This window comes from Chrysoperla carnea, chromosome X, assembly GCF_905475395.1.
Source record: "Chrysoperla carnea chromosome X, inChrCarn1.1, whole genome shotgun sequence".
NCBI classification, from domain to species: Eukaryota; Metazoa; Arthropoda; class Insecta; order Neuroptera; family Chrysopidae; genus Chrysoperla; species Chrysoperla carnea.
Window position 1 is genome coordinate 29,772,465 of NC_058342.1, and position 26,258 is coordinate 29,798,722.

At 29.0% G+C, this 26,258-nt stretch overlaps 1 protein-coding gene across 1 annotated transcript in view; it reads right to left on the reverse strand.

Moving 5' to 3' along the window:
• Positions 1–3,138: 3,138 nt before the first annotated feature.
• The window catches only part of LOC123303049, an 80,857-nt gene continuing 57,737 nt past the window's right edge, over positions 3,139–26,258 (reverse strand). The window contains exons 2-5 of the mRNA XM_044886146.1: positions 14,245–14,356; positions 4,066–4,370; positions 3,520–3,807; positions 3,139–3,387 (exon numbers count right to left, since the gene is read on the reverse strand). Coding sequence (XP_044742081.1) covers positions 3,233–3,387; positions 3,520–3,807; positions 4,066–4,370; positions 14,245–14,356 — 860 coding nt within the window. The 3' untranslated portion in view covers positions 3,139–3,232. The remainder of the gene's footprint in view (positions 3,388–3,519; positions 3,808–4,065; positions 4,371–14,244; positions 14,357–26,258) is intronic.

Below are 26,258 nucleotides of genomic sequence, written 5' to 3' on the forward strand. Positions count from 1 at the left end.
AAGGTTGCAGGTTCGAATCCAGGCAGCGGCAGTGTGAGCAATTATATAATTAATGACAGAGTCGTCGCTTGGATAAGAACGAAGTAAAATTAAATTGTATATTGGATGTAAATTAAAATAAAATAAAAAATAATAATGTGGGTGGCTTCTGTTATAGATAAATATCTGAAAAACGGAGGTTAAACCCCATTATTATTATTTTTATTAACAAAACGATTAGTTTATATTCTGAAATTTATTTTTTTATAAATGGGGAATGATCGTAAAAACCTTTTGAACACACTGTAAAATAATGGGAAAACTAAAAAAAAATCCAAAGTTAAATGAAAATCGTCAGGAGTATAATTTTTGCATCCGAAAATTCTACATTTCTTTAAAAAAATGGTTTGTATTCAATTGTTTATAGTTTTTTTTTTGTTACTAATTACTAAAAATTGTTAATAATTACTTAAAAATTAATATTTTTACAAATATACAATGAAATTAAAATATTTGTTTTAAATTTGATTTACTTTGAGTAAATTTACTAAATTAATAAAATTGTTTAAGATACTTTTTTTTTTTGTTTATTTACAAAGAAATTTATAATTTCTTGGCGAACATAAAAATTGATTAATATTTTTTTTTTTTAAAATAATATAGGTTGTGCCAAAATTACCGACTTAGAAGAAAGTAGCATTAAACAGGATACAATTTTAAGTAATTTATTTGTGATTTTTGGCGCCCTATGTTAACTAGGTAAGGGCTATCGTTAATTATCGTTTTGAAAATTTCTCTAGTCCAAATAAAATTTGTCCATTTTTTTATTGAAAAATATTAAAACTACAAACGATAGTTAACAAAGTAACATCGTTCATAATACACTGTATCCAAAAACTAACAATTTTGCTTAGAATTATATCCTCTATATTATTCTACTATTCTATCCCAAGAATTTTGGTACACCCTGTAAAAATTCAAATAAAAAGCACAATAAAATTATCGATAATTTATACAACATTCATATGTAAATTTTTCACATTTGCTCAAATAAAGAAAAAAAAAATTAATTTAATTTTGGAAACTTATATAAAATAATCAGAAATTGATTATTTTTTTTCTGAAAAAAAAACATTGTTTTTTAAAAATAATTTAGGATTTTTTTTTTCCTAAAGCACCATTTTGAATAGTGGTAATGTTTCTTTAACTTTTTTATATACAAATTTTCTTTTCTAACCGAATTTTTCAAAATTTTTTAATACATTGAAAAAAAATAAATAAATAAATAAGACGCCGAAACTAAAAACACTTTACCTGATTGATTCAAATGAATCAATTAGAAAATATATTTCAGTTTCTTGACATCGTTTCGTCATTTTAAAATGTGATGCTGACACTCACATGAATAGAGAGTAACAGCGCTGTCAAATGAACTTCCACTTCCTGGAAAAATCTGTCCTAATTGAGGTTATGAAAGGTATGATTCTCATAAAAAATACCATTCCTAGATTGGTGACTTGCATTTTCATATCTCAGACACGTGGACCAGTTATCAGATCAAGTCCGAGTTGCCCAACATGCCCCCCCCCCCCAATTTTCACATCACTTATTCCAAACCAGAGAAACAGACTTTTGGTTTTAATGTGCAGTGACTCAGACGCTAGCAAAGACATGAAGGGATTAACAAGAGATTCAGATATTAGCCCATATCAGATATTAACCCGTATATTAGCCCCTAGATTTCTGAAGATTTCATTCAAAATCAAATACCCATTTTGCGCTCCTAGGGGTAAAAAAATTTAGGAAAAAATCTGAATCTATTGTTTTCTCTTCGTGTCGTTGCTAGCGACTGTGCGTCCAGTTAAAAAAACACGTAAAAAAATCTGTTCAAAGCCTAAGAGCCCATGATCACTTCCTTTGAAGCAAGTCTTTATCGATAGAAAGAAAGATAAGCTCATTGTATTCTAAATTAATGAAAGGGCTGCCACGTGGACCAGTTTACTAGAATAATACTAGGTCGCCCTTTCCCTCACTTAATTTTAATTAAGATTTTATTCATCACTAGGTCTTCCACTTTCTTCGAAGCAAATCGTATGGCAGATTATCGATTTCTATCACTCAGACTGTTAATTTGATCCAACGTCAGCTCCACTTACAGATTGCTATCGACTGTCGCCTCTCGGTAATTTTAACGCCAATTTTTTAAAAGAAAGAGCAACGAATATTTTTAATTTGAATTTGAATAGCAGTTACAATCATATTGTATGTATATAAAAAAGTTAAAATGGGGCCTTTCATCCTAACAAATTTTTTATTTTCATTTTCAAATATAAAAATGAAAAATTTGGAATAAACACCTATTTTGAGTATTTTTTTTTTCGCTCATTTACTAAATTATACCCTACGATGTAAATTGTATAAAAAACATTTGCGTTTTGGTTACTTAACAATATTTTTCACTAGATAGAGCTGGCTATTATATAACAAGGTGCTTCTCATTGTAAAAACATTTGTGTAAATGAAAGGCACTTTATACTAGTATTACGAAAATCATAAACAAACCGAAAAATAATTAAATTAAAATAAATTAAGACGAATTGTAAATTAAATCCGCATTACTAGTAATAAAATGAACACAGTTGTCAGTCTGATTTGAGTAAATATATTATAATAAGTAATTAAAAAATATTTCGAACGCCAATTTTATTAAATTTTCTGATTATTATATATAAATTTTTATTATAATTTTTTAATAAATTCTACCAAAAATATTTTTGACAAAACAATTGTTATAAATATACTATATCTGATTTTTTTTTTCAATATAAATAAACGATTATTTTTTTAAAATATAAATATCACTTTTGTTTAAAACTTTTTGAAATAAAAAATCCTAATAAAACCAATTATAACCTAAAAAAAAAACACATTTTTCATACATTTCCCATATAGAAGAACTCTTTTTTTCAAAATAAATTCACTATAAAAAAGTTTTTTTGGTCTATAAAAAAAGTACAAAAAACTAAAAAAAAAAAAATTTAATTTCCTTTTCAGATCGTAGTTTTATATGACGACGTATATTTAGGCCATATTTATGACATTTAGTTGGTTTTTTTTTTTGTAATTTTTTTGAAATTTCCAATTTGCAAGGGATGTGTAAATATTACAAATTAAGGGACTAGTCCGTTTTTTTGTGATTGGGACTAGTATGTGGGAAAAAGTTGAAGCATTAGTTTATACTGGCGATTGATGTTCATCGGAAACGCTCTCGTACAACATAAAATATGGACATTGTAATGTAGAAGGGAAGGATTAGACTGACTGATTTTTGTTTCATGCTCGATGATCCTCTGTTGTAAGTGAGTTCCTCGTTTTTAACGACTTCATTCTCATGCTTATTATGTTCATCTGTTAAAAAAATATAAAAATGTTAATATCACAAGAGTTAATATGTGACATGTTGCGGTGTATTAAACCATTTTCAAGTTGTGATAAATAAAAACAAATCCGTTTTTATGTTAACTGAAAGTTGTTACTTACTTGTTTTCTTGTTAAGCTGTTTTCGTGAAGGTCGTGATTGTGTTGATTTGGGTGTTGTGGGTGCTGTGTAGGTATGAGCTGGTGATGTGGGTCCTGGTGTTTGCCATTCGGGCCATGCGATCTTTGTCAACGCCGTTCCAACTGTTGGTACTCGAGCATCTGATACAGCTGTGCTTGGCTTTTCCGATGTTACTTCCGGTGCACAGCATACTTTGAAAACGACTTTCATGTTGTGGGTTGAGCATCGGCCTCCGATTCGACGATGTAAGTCACCTTTTGATGATGTTGCTAGAAAATAAATATGAAAGTGACAGATAAACTTCAGTTCAGATAATCTTCTCCAGTGTAAACTGGACTGAACACTTGGTGATTACTTCTAGTAATTTTAGAAAAGAATACTATATGACGGTTTCGATTGGGACGTGAAATATTTTAGATATACATTAGCACTAGTTTAGCCCATTCTCTTTTGGGATAGATGACATTTTTCAAAATAAGTCTCGGTGTTTTGAAGGGATAATAAAAATAATATGAAAAAATACTTACAAATGAAATAATAATCATTTCCAGGTAAGAATTCTAGGCCACCAGGTTGTGGGGTAAATGGTCGAAAGGTGATTGTGAAGTACATGGTTTTAAATGGTTTGTCACATATTGCGATGATCCGAGGATTTAAGTCTGTTATTCGACATGTTTCATATTCTTCTTTAGATACATTGTATATGATATACTTCTCGGGATCACCGTCATATGCACCCGGCATATACGTCGGACATATTATGTTGACCTGGTCATATTCAAACTGTACATTCCCTTTGTTGACATCAATAATATGATCGGTATTATCAATCCTGAAACTGAAAGAAAAAACCAGATATTAGTAAGTCTCATGTAATTTTATTCTAATAATATTAAAATGTTTTATTAAAAAAAAAATTTAAGTGAGGCTATGATTACGTATTTATAAAAATCGTTAAAATCTCTGTAAAAAATGTTCAGAGGTAAGTTTCATTTTATAATATAAATTATTAGCTTGATACTCGCCCATTTTGCTGGGATTAAAAGTAAGGACCACTTCATAATAGCATCTACCTCTTTTGCTCTTACTTATTCCCCTTCCATTGCACTCGAAATAGGAATAGGGATTGTTTTACACAGGTAAAACATGTATCCAGATTTCAATTTTTTTTAAATGTTTATATTATTCATTCATTTAGTCTATCAGAACAGGTGGCAATGAATTCTCGTTCACCACTTTTACAGAAATCTTTAATTTATGATTCAAAGTGATCCTCATAGATGGCGTAGTGAAATGCCATAGACTAAATTATGTTTTATAAATTAAAACAAAATATTTCTTTATAAATTATAGCTCATGTGTTTGTCTGATGTATGAGTTATATTACAGTCAGTCAGTCAGTGTGATGTATGAGCTATAGTACAATTTCATTCCAATCCATTTAGTAGTTTTTGCTAAGTATGTAGAATTTATCAAGATACAAGGCTTTTTTTTTAATCTTATTTCGTCTGTGATACTTGGCGTAATTTTAAAGAGAATACTAAAATAATTAATAAAAAACTCACTTATTTACAGATTTTATAAAAGTAGTAAAACTAAGTTTAAAAACAATGGCGTGGAATAGATATATGTTAAACGTACCATTATTACTAACTTCTAGTAAAAAGTTGAATCTGCAGGTTTATGATCAAACATTCAGTGAACGTTCATCCAAAATCATCTTTATTATTAACTTTCAGAGAGTATCGATATATAATACATGTTAGCGTATTGGTTATATTGGTTATTATATTACCAATAATGTGTACCAGCTTTATTCCCTGTGTAAAGTTAACTCTTTACAAAAAATGTCGTTTAACTCACTATTTATAACCGTCAAGTGGAGTAACTAACGAAATTTTTAATATGCTGTTGATCGTAAAGCATGAAATAAGCAGGAGAAATATTTCAGAAAATGGCATAAATATACTATTGAGAGTTGCTTATTAAAAGTGTGGTCAGATATATGGCAAAGAACTTAGAAAAAACACGGGCAAGTCAAATACAAGCAATACTTCACCAAGCGAGTTAAAGTCGACCGCTCTTTAACTCGTTCCGCCACTTAGCCTCTCAATTTTCTAATACATTATGATCATTTAAAGATTAGATTTAAAATGAATGAACACCTCATTAATCTTTTAAAAGGGACTTTTTCATAATTTTGAAAATTATTTAAATCTAATTTTTGACTAATATGTTCATTTGTTTTAATTCTTTGCTCAATGGATGGCAGAAATACTTTATTTGTTAAAAGGTAACTCAAATATACAGGGTTCTTCAGCAAAGCTAGTCCATGGGACGTTTTCAAAAGGTGTAACCACATTTACGTGTACAATATAAATGTAGCTGAAACAATATTCTTGTTGGATCCATTTAAACATACTTTTCTATTTGGTGAGAGATTATTTTATGTGAGCAGGTTCATTGTTATTAACTGTAGCTGCCGGAAGGGCTATATTAGAGTATTCGTGACCTTACCCCCCTCCCAGATGAGTTAACATCAGATGGCATGACATGAGCATTGATGTTTAATTTTTGTCACTTTAACGTTAGGTAAAATAGTCAGTGTAAATGTGCTAGCTTGATACTTGTAATATGATTTTAATACATTAACGATAATAGATTTTAATATTCGAGCAATTATTTAATTTTCTAACAATACCTAATCCAGTAGCTGTCATGATTCTATATATTAAATCTATTGTTTTTAATGCAATAACCATGTCAGTTTAGTTATATTTAGGTGTTGATCCAATTTTACAATTTTATTAATTATAAATTTAATGACAATCCATAAAGTGTCCTGTGTGCATTTACTGGCAGGGTAGTAGTAAACATGCCTATCAATATTCAAGTTAGTCCAAGTAAATTGGCAATTTGGTTATTAGTGTATATTATTGAAATTCTGAGACTAAAAGTGTTATAAATTGCTTCAAAATCCTTAAGTTTTGTTTATTTTACGTTGAGAATTGTTTCAGAATTTAAGTAGTCAAATGTCTTACTTGATTGAAGTTTGTGTTTAATGTATTTGATTCATTTATATTATTTCTGTAATAATGTCATAACGCTAATGTTTTTGACAATTTTTTACAGCAATTAGTACACGAAAAAGGCGTAACCAATTTTGTCCGCGGTATGTTTAAGGTAGCGGGTTCAATTCCCGCCATCGCAAAAAAATTAATTTAATTAATAGTTGTGATGGGCTGGTGTAGTGCATGGTGTATGCATGAAGGAGATGCACTCAGCCTCTGAAATTGAGGAGCTGATAAATGAAATTATCAGCGGGAAGATGGTAAAACACATATATGGTATCACAAAGGTTCTCTATAGCCTAAGTGTGTCCTTCGTGGACAGCCAATACAACCTAACCAAACCTAACCTAAAAGAGTACAAGAAAGTTACGAAAATCCACTTAATTGAGTAAATTTACATCGAAATTCTGAAATGAAAGTACATCAACAGCTGATCTTTATAATTACAGATTTTAATTATTACTCAGTGGATAATATTTTACAAGCTTTTATTTAGTTTCAGCTGTCCCGTTGTCTGTCTGTAATCAAATCTTGCAAGTCAAATTTGATCCACTTCCCGTTTTCCGATTGATTTAGTTTGGATGACAATGCATGATAAGGTTGTGGCGTCCTGATTTTCCCATCGCTTCCACCATATTTGATATGTAATAAAAAATACTTTTTAAGGGACAAGCTTTGATTGTATTAAAAAGTAGAAAATAATTTTATCTTTGAGTTACTCATACCCGAATATTTGTAAAAGGTTGAGGTTCTTAATACCAAGAATGGATCGAAAAATAATTAGGCATGTGGAGCAGATGAGGCGTTCATACCGATTCATTTTTGATATTTTAAATTAAGCGCCTCAAGCTTTTACAAATAGTCGGGTATGAGTGACTCATAGATAAAATTATTTTCTCTTTTTTAGTACAATAAAAGCTTGTCCCTTAAAACGTATTTTTTTATTAAAATTTTAATCAAAGTAAGGTAAATTAGTTTTGTTTATATTTTGTTTTAGAAGTAGGTTAAAAGTCTAAAATTTTTACTATTTGTTTGTAATTATTACCAAAAAAATTTCATTGGCTTTATAATTAAATTCACTCATTTTCTTCATAATGGTGTTAACGGTCCTTTATACAAGTTTATTTTTGAACGTTACAGAATGATGGGTCAGTAAATATTATTACATCGAATTAAAATATAGCTTTCAACATAACAATAGTGCACAAAATATATCTATCCATGTATATTATATAATGCTGTAACCTTATCATAAGCTAGCATCTTTTCATTAATTTTACTCTATGATAACATAATATTACGTTATGTTCTTTTTGTCTCAGTGTAGTTCAAGTGAAAAGGATAGCGATTTTACAGTGTTACAAAATTATTATTTTCTGCTTACATTCAGTGTAAATAGTGTGCACATATGAGTGCAAAAAGAACAGGCGTGTAACTACTCATATACATACAAGTATTATTAAACGAGACGCACGTTCTGTCGAATCGAAATTCTATAAATAAACTGGTTAATAGGAAACTGATGCACGAAATATTGGGTGTAGGTTTGGGTTTGAGATGTTTTGATTACGTACGGCTCTTTCTCATCTTCGGGTAAAATTTTCAATACTCCAGGCAAAAATGGGCGATTTCAGAGCGATTTTTGGCATTATATCGAAAATTACGCCCAATCATCAAAGAAATATGATTTTTGTATTTTTTAGGTCAAAATTACCTTTGATATTGAGTTTTATCGAAATCGGAGAACAAAATTGTTTTTCAATTTTTGCAATTTTTTTAAGGGGTACCCCTTGAAAAAAATCGAAAATATCGAAAAATTTTTTCTGTTTCGGAATTCGATAAAACTCAGTTTATAGGGGTATTTTGACCCAAAAAATTCAAAAATCGGGTTCATTTAAAGATTGAGCCAGTAGCAGTTATAAAAAAACGAGTTTTTGGATCGATTTTTGTCGATATGTCAAAAATTAGCCACCCAATCGTTAAATAAACCCGATTTTTGAAATTTTTGGGTCAAAATACCCTTATAAACTGTGTTTCATCAAATTCTGAAACAACAAAATTTTTTCGATTTTTTGTAATTTTTTGAAGGGGTACCCCTTGAAAAAAATCGAAAAAATCGAAAAATTTTTTCTGTTTCGGAATTCGATAAAACTCAGTTTATAGGGGTATTTTGACCCAAAAAATTCAAAAATCGGGTTCATTTAAAGATTGAGCCAGTAGCAGTTATAAAAAAACGAGTTTTTGGATCGATTTTTGTCGATATGTCAAAAATTAGCCACCCAATCGTTAAATAAATCCGATTTTTGAAATTTTTGGGTCAATATACCCTTATAAACTGTGTTTCATCAAATTCTGAAACAACAAAATTTTTTCGATTTTTTGTAATTTTTTAAAGTGGTACCCCTTGAAAAAAATCGAAAAAATCGAAAAATTTTTTCTGTTTCGGAATTCGATAAAACTCAGTTTATAAGGGTATTTTGACCCAAAAAGTTCAAAAATTGGGTTCATTTAACGATTGAGCTAGTAGAAGTTTGAAAAAAACGAGTTTTTGGATCGATTTTTGTCGATATGTCAAAAATTAGCCACCCAATCGTTAAATAAACCCGATTTTTGAAATTTTTGGGTCAAAATACCCTTATAAACTGTGTTTCATCAAATTCAGAAACAACAAAATTTTTTCGATTTTTTGTAATTTTTTAAAGGGGTACCCCTTGAAAAAAATCGAAAAATTTTTTCTGTTTCGAAATTCGATAAAACTCAGTTTATAAGGGTATTTTGACCCAAAAAATTCAAAAATTGGGTTCATTTAACGATTGAGCTAGTAGAAGTTTGAAAAAAACGAGTTTTTGGATCGATTTTTGTCGATATGTCAAAAATTAGAAACCCAATCGTTAAATGAACCCGATTTTTGAATTTTTTGGGTCAAAATACCCTTATAAACTATGTTTCATCAAATTCCGAAACAACAAAATGTTTTCGATTTTTTGCTTTGAAGGGTACCCCTTTGAAAAAATCGAACAAATCACAAAATTTTTTTTTTGTGGTATTCAATAAAATGTAGTTTATAAGGTAAATTTTTCAGACCGATTTCTGACATTATCTCGAACGATTTTCTGATCTAAGTGAGTCTTACTTTGAGGAATGCACTACAATCATACCTAATGGAAAGGAAGACGAAAGATTCTCGATATTCAAATATAACCAAATTAAAAAAACCCCTGCGTCTTTTCTATTCCATTAGCGATATTTTCAATTAAAATATAATCAACTCACGACTATGTAGCCAGAATATACGTATAATCTCTATACGTTTAATTGTTGGTGCACCTGTTTGTAATTGTGTAGTTTCGACACCGATTGAGATTATATTCTCACAGTATATTTGCTTTATTGAGATATCCCCCTCCCCTGCCCATTTATGATTTCTATTTAAAGGGTATCGCAGGAGACCGAAGCTAGGTGAAAGATCAAATCCAAAACGAAGGTCTCGTTGATTCACTACCACGATCTTGATTCACTCCTCTCCCCTTGAACCTTCTTTAGGATTTTAAACACTGGCGTTTAAAAATAACTTTACCCTCCTTGACTTCCCCTCTTTGGCCTCTTTTTACGGGTGTTTACTCACATATCTATGCCACATATATTGAGCGAGGCGAGATAAAAAAACAGAAAAGTCAGTTTGAAAGCCGTTTTGGATGTTTAAGTGAAGAGGTTTAGGAAGAGTCTAGAATGATCAAGAGCGTAAGGGGGGATATTACTAGGTGGCGAGGTTTGTTTATAAAGTTGTAATAGGGTATTATCGTAAAAAAGTTAAAATTTATGTAAAAATATACTTAAATATTCTGATTTCGAGTCATAAAAGCACATTTTTCTTTTATAATATTAAAATTAAAAATCGTAATTTTTAAACTGCATATCACGTGACCTAAAACGCGGGCAAGCCCTGGTGTGATGTCATATCGATATGAACCATAGACCATCAGTTAGTTCAGTGTAGACAGCTGAGTATAATATATCCATAGATAATAAGTATTTATATTTATTATAATTAGATGTCTATGAATATATCTGTCAAATTTATTTGTGTTATTTCGTATAATGATACCGATATTACGTCATCAAATTGGATGCCCGCGTTTTTTGACAGTTTAAAATAGGTTTAAAATTTAATTTAAGTGTTTGACAAGAAAGCGTGTGTATTTTTCCGAAATAAATTTTTGGTGGCTTTTTATTAGCAAACTCAACATATTGAAGTACTTTTTCAAAAATAGTAGAATACCCTATTCTCTAGCGACTCAACGAGTATAGGCTAGTGTATTTATATTTATTGTTAATAATAGGATTATGTATACCAAAATATAGATTTTATCAAATAATAAAATTTATTAAAGGTAAAATTATACTGTTCACAAAATATAGGTAGGTAAATTTTTGCATTATTTACATATTTATATCGTTACATAATAGGTGATTTATTGTTTAGCTTTTTGAGGTTATGTGTGTTATTTGACAAGTGGATAGAAACTTCACATTAGTATGTAAAAATTGAAAGGTTATATCATGCTTTAAAGATTAGAGTTTGTGATTAATACATAATAAATCAAAATATTTCGAATTAATATTAAAAAATCACATTGAAAGTAAGTATTACTTTTAAAAATCCCGCCATTTTTTCAAGTGATGATTTTGTTTTTAAAGAGCATTTTTAATTCAATTGATAGTAATTTTACTTCAGTCTACTTGTATATATAATAGTCATTCTTTAAACCATTTGAAATGGTCCAAGAAAGACAAAGCGAGATCGTAAAAATATACATATCCCAATCGGGTGAGTTTTTTCTGAGCAAGGGCTAAGAAATGAAGCGTTCCTACTTTTTGTACGGAAAACTTAAGCGCTGTAATAACAATCGCAGTGGAATATTAGGTCTAAGCGTTCATATTTATCTCAAAAATCTTCAAAATCAATTCAGTTTGGAAAAGGCATGACAAATAATTTTAACATATAAATAATTACTATGGAAATGAATGGTCAAATAAACCTCAATTCATTTTAAAAAGTGAAATGGTAAAATAATTAGGTAATTCAAAACAATAATTCAAAAAAACAAAGTCAACTCAAATATTACAATTTTTATTAAAATATTTCCAAAAATTTGTCCCAAAAAAAAGTTAGCTCTCTAAGTATCCTTTTCATCTCATCTGATGTCCTTGAACATCACTTTGATATTGATTTAAGGAGTGTTTTAAGTTTAAAGTGTATATCTGAGCGTCTGTGTATTTCTCAGTGGCATCGTAGCCCTTAAACAGTGGAACCGATTTGATTGAGAATATTTTATAGATAAGTTTCCAAAAATCGATTTACAAGAATAAAATCGCATTTGTCGGGGGTTTTTTAAATTTTGTAAATTGCAATTGTTCTGACTCGTTTACAATGAATTTTTTTTATCGGGCTTGCAAAAACGAGAATAGAAGTTAAAGCGATCAAAGAAATAATAATCTGTATAATTGGTATTTATATAAAGTTGAAGACTTCGCCACTTAATGAAAACAGAAAGTTAAATGTGGTATTGTTTAAAAGGGAAATTGATAAAAGGCGTACATACGGTATACGGATATAATATACTCGGTTATTGTTTGAATAAAATAAATTTTTTTTCATAAATTAAGAAATATGGAAGAATTGAAAACACAATAATATCGATTCATATAATAATACTATATTAATTAAATTAAATAATCAATGAACTGAAAATATTGCACTTTTCACCACTTTATAATATACTTTTACATCAAGCAGTGAAAATGAGTTGAAAATGTTTGAAAATACAATAAATGCATAATAAGGGATCGTTTATATAATTTGTTTGTTTTAAAACAACGCCACCACCCCTAATTGGCATCGCAATTATTAAGGGTGTGTCTTTTCCTTTTTCACTATTATGCTTAATATACATAATTCATTTTCTATAATATAACTCCCGTTTTCATAAAAGTCACTATTCAGCTGAAATTATTTGTGGTTGAGAAAATAATATTTTCAAAAGTTTTAGTATAAAGTTATGTTTACACTACACTGTTAAAAATTTCTATGATAGATTATTCAAAGTTTTAATCGTTTGGTAAAAAATATAAATTCTGGTTTGAGAAGTTACTAAAGAAATTAAAAATTTTTTATCACGCCCAAAACGAAAAGTATATAAACAAATTGAATCACAGGAAAGTTGGACTAGATATCAAATCAGAATATTACAGTTGATCCAGTTCGACGTTTCGTCTCTTTATTAGAATTATATTTATCAAATTGACAATATAATCTATAATATACAATCACTTTAAAAATGCTGCAATTAAGTGTAAAAAAATATTTAAAATAGAGAATAATTTTGAGATGTTTAAACGCAGTCCTTTTGGCGCTCTGTGTTGATGACGTATTAATATGTGAACTGTCAATTGGTGACAGTTCAATGTATAATTTATTACACTTTGAAAAAATGAACTTACAACACAGAATTTACACACGTTAACTCAATGTAATACCATACAAAATATAAGTAATTAATACCATACAGTATGTCAACAAATCTGACAAGCCACATACTATGACGTCACGTTCGTTTTAAAATTTGAATTTCCTTTTTAGAAATTTGAATTTCTCTCACTGAATTTGTACTTTTATTAATTAATTTTAAGTAATTAAAAACATATTAATTACTAAAATAATGTTTTAGTTGAAATGTCCAACCAATAACGTTATGGGAAAAAATATTTGAACCAAATTTAAATTTCATGAATAATCTCTATTCTTTAACACTCTTTAAAAAATTCTACGACACGAAATTTTGAAGAAGATAAAAAAGATTCGCAATCATTCACTAATAAGATTGTAAATAGTTTCTAATCACGAATTCGAAGAAATAATTACAAGAAACTTAAACTGTTGTTTATAAAATACACCTTTGTTTTAATTTTCTTGAAAAGATAAATCCTGTAATGAGATACTAAAAATTAATTAGCGCTAGAAGGCAAAAAACAGTTTTCGACATTGACGTTTGTCAATATGCTGATGAAAGCAAAGATTTAAATTTACATACAGGGTATCCATGACTTGATAGGCATAGCTTGACAGCGTATTCTTTGAACAATTTTAAGTCTAAAGTGCCTTTTATACTTTTTCCCAAAACCTTATAACTAAGGAGGTATGGGCACTATTCAAATGAATCACTAAAAACTTTTCTTTTTACACTTTTAGAGGGGTTATTTTCAATCATTTTAAGAATAGCTTCTTCGCCCGAAATTTCTTACTGTAGGGAACGTTTGAATGACGATACATATTTAAGAATACTTATTAATTAGGAATTCTTTGATCAGGAAACCGCCCCGCATTCCCGCATTTCCGTCACAATTTCAGTAAATAAAGTGAATATCGGTATATTCTTACACGGCCTGCCATTTTAATTTACTATTAAGTTAACTTTTGTCCATTATCCTTGGGGACATAATAGTGCCCATGATTTCTTTACTATTGGGTTTTGGACAAAAGTATATTCGACTTAAAATTGTCCAAAGCTAAAATAGACCTAAACTATGTCCATTTAGTCACGGGGCGATAAGGCTATGACTTTTATTGCACCTTACCTGCGAAAATTTGATAACAAGAAAAATTCAATTTTACTTGAGCTTTTGACATGTTTTCCATGATGATGTTCATGTAAATTCATGCCAGAGCGACAGGTGACAGGTTGTCGAACTATAAAATAATCCTTTAAATTTTAAGATATCGTGATGGAACTATTTTCAATCACCTATCAAGATGTCAAAAAATTCATAGGATACGTCTATAAAATCCAGTCAAGTCCATTTCAATCCACTTCATTCTAGTTCAAGCATAACACCCCTGATTACAAGATTAATCGATGTGTGTTCGATGAAAGATTTATCGATTTTTTTTTTTCACGAAAATTCATTGCTACCGTGGTGGATTTAAGAAAAAGACCAGAGCGACATAGGCTGCCCGATTTTCATCCATTCTCAAAAAATGCCCCAAACCGACGGTTTAGTGTTCCAGTTTCATGACGGATTAGTTCCCGTTTTTCAATTTTGATCGTATTCGTATTTACATCGCGAAAGTGGCAAAATCTACCCGAATAAAATAAAAAAGGTAGTCAATCATGGGGATTGTCGACGAAAGTGAAAATATAAAACTTTGGAATGACTGAAGGTCCATCTGTTAGGGGTGCCTGAAGGTCCAAGTTCGCCATTGTCGATCGCTTAAATCTATCACTGCATTGCTTTGAATTAAATTAGAATTCATTGACATTTTTGAAGCCAATGTTGATTAAAATATCTGACGATATGGTGATTACATAATCCACCAAAAAAAAGTCTCTTTTAAACGAAATTTGATTGTTCATTTGACGTAAAACAATTTGTTACATAACACCCAGACACAAAGTTTAGGTATAATAAAAAATTGAAAAGGAATACATTGCAAAATGGATACCTTTTTGTACTAAAATTTGATTTGGGTGATGAAGATTCAATGTACATGTCACTTGTCACTGTCAGTGTACTGGTATGAAGTGTAATATCATAAACATTGTACAAAAAAAAGAGCATTGAACATAACAATGAGAGTGGATGTGGAACATAACCTGTACGTTTCGATACACAAGGATTGACCGATCGACGTGTTACCACACACACAAACATAAAATAATCTTTTACAACTAATATATAATTCATTTCTACTTTGATTTTTCTATATTACTCCCAATATCATTTATTCATTTCGGAAAGTTTGTGAAGTAGAGGAAGTTGGGCTATAATGATCCCCCTAAGAAAAAATATAATTTATAGCCAAACTATTCGACATATGTACAACGTCGAAATATTTTTGAATTCTTTATTCAAATGTTACAATATCGGCACGTGAATTTCTTTTGATCTGTCCAAAGTTTTAGAACTATTCAATATTTCTCATCGTTTTGAGCGACCTTTGAAGAATAATGGGTAAAATAACCCCATTGAATTTTTTACCAAACAGTTATTTAACATTATATCAACGATTAGTATGAAAACAAAAATCACTGGTAAAACCTTCTAAATAAAACACATTCAAGATCTGTTAAATGATGGGGGGTTATTTTATCTATTATAATTGTACACATAAAATAGGGATCATTTTAACGTATATAAAGGAGATCATTTTACCCGTAACTACATATTTGAATATCGTCTTAAAAACTGACCTTAAAACTTACCATATACCAAAATGTGTTAATATATTATCAAAAGCCAACAAAAGCCAAGGCCAAAACAGTAAAAATAATATTTTTGCATACATAAAAGAGCGTATACATCGACATAAGTCTTTGTTGAACGATTAATTTGATCACTTGGAAGCCATTTATCGATAAATATACTAGATGGCATGAATGGTTCACTCAAAATAACGAGGGATCATTTTACTATGAGGGATCATTATGGACCACTTTCCCTTAATCACTTAACTCTTGTCCTCATATAGAGGACACTAAATCCTTAATTTAACCCTATCAGTGCCTACTTCTATTTTGACATATGACATTCTTTTGTTTTGAATAATATAAAATTTCAATTCTTGATTGTGAAAAATTATTTATATTATTTTGGGATTATAGAGATACTTCTTTGCTTAAAAAATTTCACTTGTTTAAATCTGTTAAAAAGTCAGAAACGAATATTCTTCTTACGTTCTATCTATTCGAAATATTTCAAACAAATTTTAATGTTACTCGTAAATCAAATCTTGGGAAAACAATTCTAGATTTCTAAATGTGAGATTACAGTTAACGAATGAAATAATTGTAGAACATAGTCTAACTTGTAAATTGGTTTGGATTCTCATCTGAAATTTTGCAATAAAATTTTCAACGATCATTAGTTTGCTTATTAAATATTGCAATAATTCAATGATTTGCAACACAAATATGCACATACAAGGCATATACATATGCAAACACATACATATAATTCAAGATATTAACTTATATTCATTATTTATGGAATTTTATATTCTGAGCTGTCAATTTAAATATTTGATGGGAATGTCTGCAAGCCCAATAAACAAGTAAATATATAGTTTTATTCGTAACACAATTATAATACATTGTGTTCAATATTTACTTGCGATACTTTATGATTTTAGTTTTAAGCAGATATGCAAGGATTGAATAATACTAGGGATTTCAATAAAGCTTTATAAATACATTTTTTGATTAACAAACTTTCAAAAAATCACAAAAAATTCCTAGGTCATCGAGCTTTTTATTAATTTTTTTATTGTTCAAAGTTGGCTGAAAAAATGATGAATTATATAGGTTATCCTTTTCAATTGGATCTTTCTATATCAAAAAATCTAGAGAGTGTGATAAAAAACTATCTAAAATATTTAGACAATTTAATTATGAGTTCATCGAAGATCCATCATTTGATGAACAGAGACGACTATAGTTAGTTTATTAATGATTGAAGAGTGATATCTATATTATCAAATTTATAAGCATCACTTGAACACAATATATTATATATTTTTGTAGTTGCGTGGTATTGTAAAGCCAAAAATAAATCATTGCTTGACTACAAAGCATATAATGCTAATTTGTGCTTTTTCAACCTTTACCACGCGGTGGCCTGGCAAAATTTTAAGAAGCTCGGTCTCCCGGCAAAACATTCTAAGCCCGTCACTGCCGTGTGAGGAAAGCACTCATTACCACATTTGCGTTTTACTTCGCAAGTATCTCATTGCAGTACAAATTTTCATTCATTTAAATATTATATTTTCCGAAAAAAAATCATTGGAAAATATTATATTTCGCCTTTTACTGAAAATTGCTTCTTTGCTGTATTTCCTCAATAAGTTGTTTAGTTGCGAATAGTTATATTTTTGAAAAACTTGTTCTGTATCGGAGCCTTATTGCCATTCTGTATAAAACATTCAGCGGTAAATAATAAATTCTAAGTTTCTTGTAAGCAGTATGTATCGATATGCAATTAATATTTTAAGAATCGAGAAGGATATAATTAGCAAGACAAAACACGCAAATATATAAGAAGTCGCTTACTTACTATAAGCTATAAGGTTATGTAATAAAGTATGCTGGTTTTTCTTACTATATAGTCATAGTGAAATGGTCATACAACCTATTTGTATAAATAAAATTATGGGACTGCAATTGATTTAATTTCTATGTCAAATAATATATTATTTAACAATCAATATTTTATAAGTTAGCTAATTAATTGTTGATAGATTTCATATCGGTGCGTGTTCCAATAAAATTAATATGCTGTGTTGAATTTCGATAATTTTTATATGAAATTACTTATATTACTTAAATTTGTTATTTGTCGACTTTTGGTAAGTGAGCAGTTTCACTAATTAAGGAGTTTTCGATGTCTCAGCTAAAATATCATGATAAATGACTTAAAAACTAATTTTTTTTATGCATTGTGTCGCATTTAAGCTGACGACACCCTCAAATTTTCGTTTAAACGTCAAAAACTAGTGAAATTGACGTATAAATTTTATCTTTTACGATATTTTTAAAGCATTAAAAAACATTTACGTGATACAAATATTATTTTTATTCATAATTTTATTCATAACTTAGATTTAAATTCAATGAATATAAATTAGTCGCTAACTTGACTTGTCGCTAACTTGACTTGACGGTCGAACTACTTTAATACGCATTCTAAAAAAATCAATATAAAATTAAAATTTTTTTAATTGGGATAAAAAGATCAGGAACAATAAAAAAAAAAATTAATTTTATTTGAATATAACTTTTCGATTGAAATATTTAATTAACATTGATACATTTTTGATTAGGGTAATTATTCATCATAACGAATTAGTTGAAAATTTTTTTCTATTTAGTCCGTAAAAACTAATAAAATTCCATAAAACACATATGGATAATTCCCACACATCCATACAAAAAAAAAAAAAAAAAGAAAAAACTAATTTCATTGTGTCATTATTAAAAAGTAATTTCATATACAACTTAATTATTCATATAATAAAATATTCTTTATAATTTGTTGCCAGTATAATATACGAAAAATAAAATGGGAAAGCCGTTGGACAAAAGGTCCATTTTTATGCCCTGATATATATCAAGGTATACTAAGTTTAGTACTAAGTTTGTAACGCCTATGAATACTGATGTTACGAACAAATTTTTGGTATAGGTGTTCATAACATCACCTAATTAGTCCAATTCCGGGTGTCAGACCGTCTGTCCGTCTGTCTGTGGACACGATAATTAAAAACGAAAGGAAATATCAAGCAAAAATTTTTATAGCGTGCTTAGAACGTAAAAAGTGAGGTCGAGTTCGTAAATGAGCAACATAGGTCAAGTGGGTCTTGAATCCGTAAGAACCGATCTTGTAAACCGTTAGAGATAGAACAAAAGTTTAAATGTAAATGTTCAAGGAAAATTATACGATAATTTATCTGAAAACAAGCGTGGTCAAAAACGAAAAGAGATATCAAGCTGAAAATTGTGTCTATCTTGCTCATGACATAAAAAGTGAGTTTTTGGTCTTGAATCCGCTGGACCCATCTTGGAAACATTTGTTCGTAAATAACTTTGTTTTCCCCTGAGGACTCAAATAAGGGCAAACATTTAGTTTCCTTTTTCTCAGAAACTATGAAAGATGGTGAGTTGAAAATTTCTAGTTAGCTTCATTGCTTCTAATTTCATACTAAACCAATTCGATAATATTAAGAGGGTTAAAACGGTTAACTTTTGGGATAAATTTTTTGGTTTAAAAATTCGTAGGTGCTTTGAATCATTTTTGTGAATCTCTAGAGAGGGGTAGCTACCTCTATCTACCCCCCTTTGGCGACGTCGATGCTTTAAGTGGTTCAAGAAATATTATTAAGAGATAGTATCTAGTAATAGAAAGCTATCATAATGAATCTTTTGGTCTAAAGTGTTTTTCCACTGTAGGCAGACGATACAATCTTACCTAAGACTGTCTTCAATATTATAACAGATCGTCTATTGAGTCCCAATCCTTCGCTTCTTTTAATATAAAATAATTTTATTGCTAAAAACGAAATACACATCCTGAACTTGTTTAAGATCGATAAGTCATATGAATTTGATTACTTTTTCCTATGAATAAAATTTTATTTATTTATCTTGAAAGTAAAATAAACACAAATACACACTATTTAAAAGCCATAAAAAAATAAACTTTAACTCTAGAATTAAAAACAATTTTATATATTTATATCTTTTTACCTTCGTATATAATATACTCAGTGTTGCCAACTGTATATATAAGGGAATATAATTTATGTATGCTACGTTGTCATATCTAATCGAAAATTTTTATTAAAATTTGTATGGATTTTAAAAGCTTGAGAATTGACTATTATTGAGGAAAAGGCAATTATAGATAATGAAAACAATAAAGTGTTTTGGCGATATTCAATTAATGGCATTTTAAAAGGCGGTAACATTTAACTGATTAGGTTAAGATTAACTTTAGGTTTAACTGATCGAAAAAGCTAATGTTTTCAGAAATTGTGTCATTTTTATTTTTCTATAAAATGCAGTACAAGACAAAATCTAATAAACATTTCAAAAACATGAAACTGAGATTTGATATATTCTATGGTGATACTGGTGGTTTAAAAGTGTCCTAAAATTAATACCAGATTCGAGTTTTACACTATTTGTGCTGTAAAGTATTGACAATGTGGCAGCTGACTGTTTATGTTCTCAAAAAATGTAAGGGCTCATAGTTTTTGTACAAACTATGGGCAGAATAGAGATTTTATTTCATACAATGTGAAAAAATAACTTTTAAAAAATTCAAAGAGGCTAGATTATAATTGACGGCCCAAAACATTTTTTTTTTAAATTTTTTGAGTCCTAAAACAAGTCCTGGACCATCCACGCCTTAAGGAAGGAAATTGACGGTTGTATTGACGATTATTAGGCACATTTTTATGAAAAATGGCTAAGCAATTTTTAATTTAGAAAATTTTATTCGATTTTGGTAAGATCTAACACAAATTGAACCAACTCTACACTAAAATAAGTATTTGTGAAATTATTTTATATATAATTTAAAACTATAGACGTGATTTTAATGACGTTTGGTACAGGTCATCACTACCATTATATCTTTAAATCATTCGGTTTTTCTAGCTTTTTTATCGCTACGTCAATAGTTATTTACGTTTTCCTTCACGTTTTAGAGCAAGCTTCCATATAAGCCTATGTTAAAAATGCTAACTTTGGGAATTTTTTTTAGCGAAAACTGTAATCACAAATGTGTTGAAATTTCATGAGTGCATTATAAAAATGTTTATTTTTATCATAAATTTTTTCCCATTTTTTTATCGTAAGAAAAAAACGCCCTTACCCCCTTAAATTTATACATATCTTTTACAAACAAACACATTATTTCTTATTACAAAGCAATATTAATTTTTTTTTCTATATCATTAAACTTAATAATATCTAAATAATGCAACGCATTTTACAAGTCCTTTTACACAATTCTTCTTCCTTATAGACTGATATAATTATTAAACTATTATTTATTCTGTCAATTGATTTTTTAAATGGATATTGATTGGTGTGTAGAATGCTACCCGTTATTACATTATTAAATATTAAATAAATTATTATAATTATAATGTAGTTAATTAGTATTGATTGGTTAATTTTATCATTATTTACTTGAGTATTTACATCTAATAGCTTACGTTTATTTTTATTTGCAAATGTAATAAATTTCAGCACGCAAAAAATAAATGAAATCGATGCGAGGTACTTATAACAAGAAATATTTCTTAGAAATAATTTTATTCGCAAGTATAAAAACGGTCACTATTATCGATTTCTATATATGTTTTCCATTTAAGTTGAGAGATAATCATACAGTGAAGTCTGGCAATCAAAAAGAAAAATCATTTTTATTCCTTACATACTGTTTTACCACCAGCATAGAAACTAAATCTCACGTTTTTTCTCAAGACATTTAAACTAAACCATTAATTTAGTAGTTAATATCTTTTTAATTACTTAAAATTAATTAATAAAAGTACAAATTCAGTGAGAGAAATTCAAATTTCTAAAACAGAAATTCAAATTTTAAAACGGTCTTGACGTCATAGTATGTGGCTTGTCAGATTTGTTGATATACTGTATGGTATTAATTACTTATATTTTGTATGGTATTACATTGAGTTATATTATTCTACGGTTTTTCATTAGAAAACGGTTTTATATTTCAATAAATATTCTTCAAATTTAATATAAAAAGCTGCTCAGAACTGTAGAATTTACTTGAATATGAAAGAAATAATCACAAAAATCTATTTATTGGGAATTTATGTTGATATCACAATTCCGGAGAAACTGCACGTTTTCTGGGTACTGCCGATGAAATGTAGAGAGGTGGGAGCCCTATCAATCCACTCAAAGAATACAAATAAGAATAGATCTGCATTTGTTTCATCCGCATATTGGAGTGGAGGGAGGTAATGGCACAGAATTTGTAAGTGATATTTCTATAATCTGATATTTTTGTGGATAAAGCCCCGTGATTAAAAAAAATGTATTCACCCACGATATTTTGTAATATGAAAGTTACTTGAGATATTGAATACCAAATTTGTTTTTTTGTATACATACAAAAAAATTGTTTTTAATAGATTTTAAGAGGAGATTTTTTAGTCGTATCGCTGTCATCAAGTAATAGGCTTATTATTTTGTATAAATATCGTTCTAAATGGTTGTCATCTAACGAAAATCGCTACTATAAATTGCTCTACACATATTCATTTTCTAAAAGAAAGTAATTGTTGTTATTACGAAAAATCGAAAATTTTTTAATGTTTTCAGTTATGCATAATGTGAATTTATGAATAATTTGAACAACAACCTGCTCGGGCCTCGCCCCGGGGTAACGGCCTTAGAAGGTCGGGCGGTCAGGCTTTTGAAAATGATGGACAAAATGTGCAAATTTCTAATATATGTATATTTCTTCATGTTTATGTTTTTGATGTCTAGTTCAATTAAATTGGAATTTTTTTGAATTTCTCGCTTCTCACTGTAAATAAGACACCCCCTCCCACAACATCACCTTCATAATGTGTCGGACGAGAGACCTGACCGAAGTGGCTACTCTACTTCGACGAGTCTTTATGGTACCATGATGAGAACATAACAAACTTTGAAGAAAAGAAACTTAAGTTTGTTCTAATGAAACACTAAAAAGTTTGTGTGTGAGTCGCCGCGGCTTCCTTCCTTTCGTATGAATTCGCAGTTTTATCTATGGCAGCCGAACATGGGCACGAAATTTAAGTGAACCATCTTAGGAACAGGTCAATCTTAGAAGCAGCTACATACGTTACAATTATTTAGAATAATTTAGAGAATCAGGAAGTTATTGGCCTCACCGTTAAAGGTCATAACCAGCACGGTTTGTTTTACATATAAATGTTACCGGGTTTTGGTAAAAGTCGTTATTTTATAATAAATCTAGTCATATTATAAAATGTCGATAAATTGTAAGCCTAAAATAAGTTACAACACAACACCACGCAACTACAAATATATTTAATATATTGTGTGCAAGTGATGCTTATAAATTTGATAGTATAGATATCGCTCCTCAATCATTAATAAACTAACTATAGTCGTCTCTGTTCATCAAATGATGGATCTTCTTTATGAACTCATAATTCAATTAAAATTTACTTTTTATATCATCGACAACCTTATATTTTTATGGTATTATAGATTTTATAGATTTTTTTGGTATAGAAATATCCAATTGAAAAGGATAACTTGTATGATTCATCATTTTTTCAACGCACTTTTAACGATAAAAAAATTAGTAAAAAGTCCGATGACCTAGGAATTTTTGTGATTTTTGGAAACTTTGTTAATCAAAAAATGTATTTATAAAGTTTTATTGAAATCCCTTGTATTGTTCAATCAGACAGTTGGTCATTGTTATTTTATAAAATAACAAAAACAAACAAAAATTGTGGGTTCACAATTAATGGACATTTTACAAAATGACTAGATTTATTATAAAATAACGAGTTTTACAAAAATGCGGTGACATATACAAAGAAGAAAAAAAATACCAACATAAAATACTTCTTTTTTTTTTTGCAAAATACTACTTTTTTATAACATTTTAATGACATGGATGTTTTATTGATTAGCAAATGGTGACAATGAGAAATACGTAAGAATCATCTTGAAAAAAATGAAGGGAAAAAAACATAAAAACTAGGGTACACACGTAATACTGGGGGAACAAATGATGTTCTTCACACCTACCCTCTTTTATATATATATATGATGCATAGAAGATTGTTTAAGTAGAATGTACCCAACAGTGATATTTCCCAACAAAACACACAAATGCGAAGAAGAAATCATTCAAGATTTTTGTATTTAGAATAAAACATATTTTCATAGATTAATTATACACCAACTTGTGGAAAAAAAATGTACTAGAATTTGGTGTAAACCACTTCTATCAAACACTTTAAAAAAATATATACAAAAATATTTCGTTCTTAAATGTGATTATTAACATATCGTGTACATGTTGTGATTATATTTTTTTATTTTGCAATTTTTTGGTTAGGTTTCTTGTTATTGGGTTTTAAGCAAAGAGATTATATATAAAATAGAGACTTAAAAGCATAGGAAACGCAATAAGTGAATTATTGACCGTTAAAAAAGAGACCGAAGAAAGAGACCGTAGAAAGAGACCATCTTCTCTCTCTATCTCGCAGCGTATCAAAGCGCTATGTTTATTGCGTATTTTACAGAGGAATTGAGAAGAAACATACTCATTTTACATTGTGTGTAAGAGTGGCTATCTTTATTTACTTACGTGACGTAAAAAACACACGATTGCCTAATCAACACTATCTTTACATGGTATTTCAACAATTAACTGAGTCAAGTGTTTCTTTTCACTTGTTTATTATCAATTTCAAGATAAAAATTTTTGTATTTAAGTTCGATTAAACTTCATTTATTGTATTTTTAAACTACAATTACTTACATTTTACTCAAATTACTAAAATACTAATTATTGAATTATATAAAAATTAACTAATTATTTTATTAAAATATTTCTAAAGAATACAATTTTCTTGTAACAGTTTTTCAGCTTTTTATCTACAGCAGAAGTTTTAATTCATTCATTTATGTAAGAAATATAAGTAATGGAATTTTGTAAACACTGAAGGAAAACATACTAAAGCTCAGTCATAAACTTTTAGACCTTAATCATTCGTTTCGACACGGAGATGTTACGAAGGTTATGTGAGTGAAATTTTTTTTGTTAATTTATAAACATTTCAAAACGTAAATTATTCAATAAAATTCGACAATGATTTTCTGTAACCTTCACAATATTGGTTAATGACAATTAAATTGAAAGTATTACCGTGTACGTCAATAAATTTTCTGACATAAAATTTAAAAATTCATTTAGTTAAAAGTAAAAAAAGTGTTCGGAAAAGTTCATTATTCATTCATTATTCATCTAGTCAAAAATAAACCTACCCGTGACAATCAATATTTTGAATATCATTAATTTGGGTAAAATTATTTTTGAAAAATTGTTTAAATTTATAATGGAAGACAATTAGATACTTTCAACTCTTAATGGAATATTTTTAGCCCCCGGAAAAACGAAAAGGCAGGTGTTATAAGTTTAACACGTGCATCTATGTTCTTGTTTGAGGCATCGTAGCTTTTTAACGAAGAACCAACTTTGATTTGGTATTTTTGTTTCAAAAATAACTTAACCGTGAGTGTTCTTAGCTAATAGTTTCAAGAAAATCAATCCCAGGGGAAAAAATACAATTTTTGACGATTTGAGGCCTTGTTCATCTCTACAGCCCCATCAAATTGGGATTGAGCGTTTGAAAATTTGTATGTATGTTCAGCTAGTACCTAAGAAGTGCCTATTGGAGGCCGTCAATTACCTCACACTTCCTATTCCCTTTTTATATCTTTTATATCCAAGAATCAAGTTTTTTGAAATCTTTAAAGATTTGTACACCTTCAAAGTTCATTTTAATAGACAAACGGTCAAAGCTTATTGTCTTAGACCGGACACTTAGGCTCTTTTACAGTTTTAATGAATTTGATTGGTCTGTGAATGCACAAATCTTTCTATTTTGCCGATAGTCATATCTCCCGAATTAGGCCTCAGATCGAAATTTGGTAAAGAACTTTTCCGTTTGTCTTGATAAGCTTAATTTACTGGTATAATTTTCTGCTATCAATAATAGAACACCTTGTATACAATTTTAACATAATGTTTCACCCAAGTTTGTATTAATTCACTGTTAGAATCATTTGGTATGTCACATTTAATTTCTCCCTTTTAAGTTTATGGTTAATATTTCAACGAGACAATTAAATTGCACAAACCAAACGAACCATTAATAGATTTGTTAAGAATTTTATCACATAACATACTTCGGATACAGGATAAGCGTAAGGGTTACCATCATAGAAAATAAATTCATTTCTATTATTTATAAATTTTAAATGGCTTTACAAGCCTACCAACTTAGAAGGCTTAAGGTACAC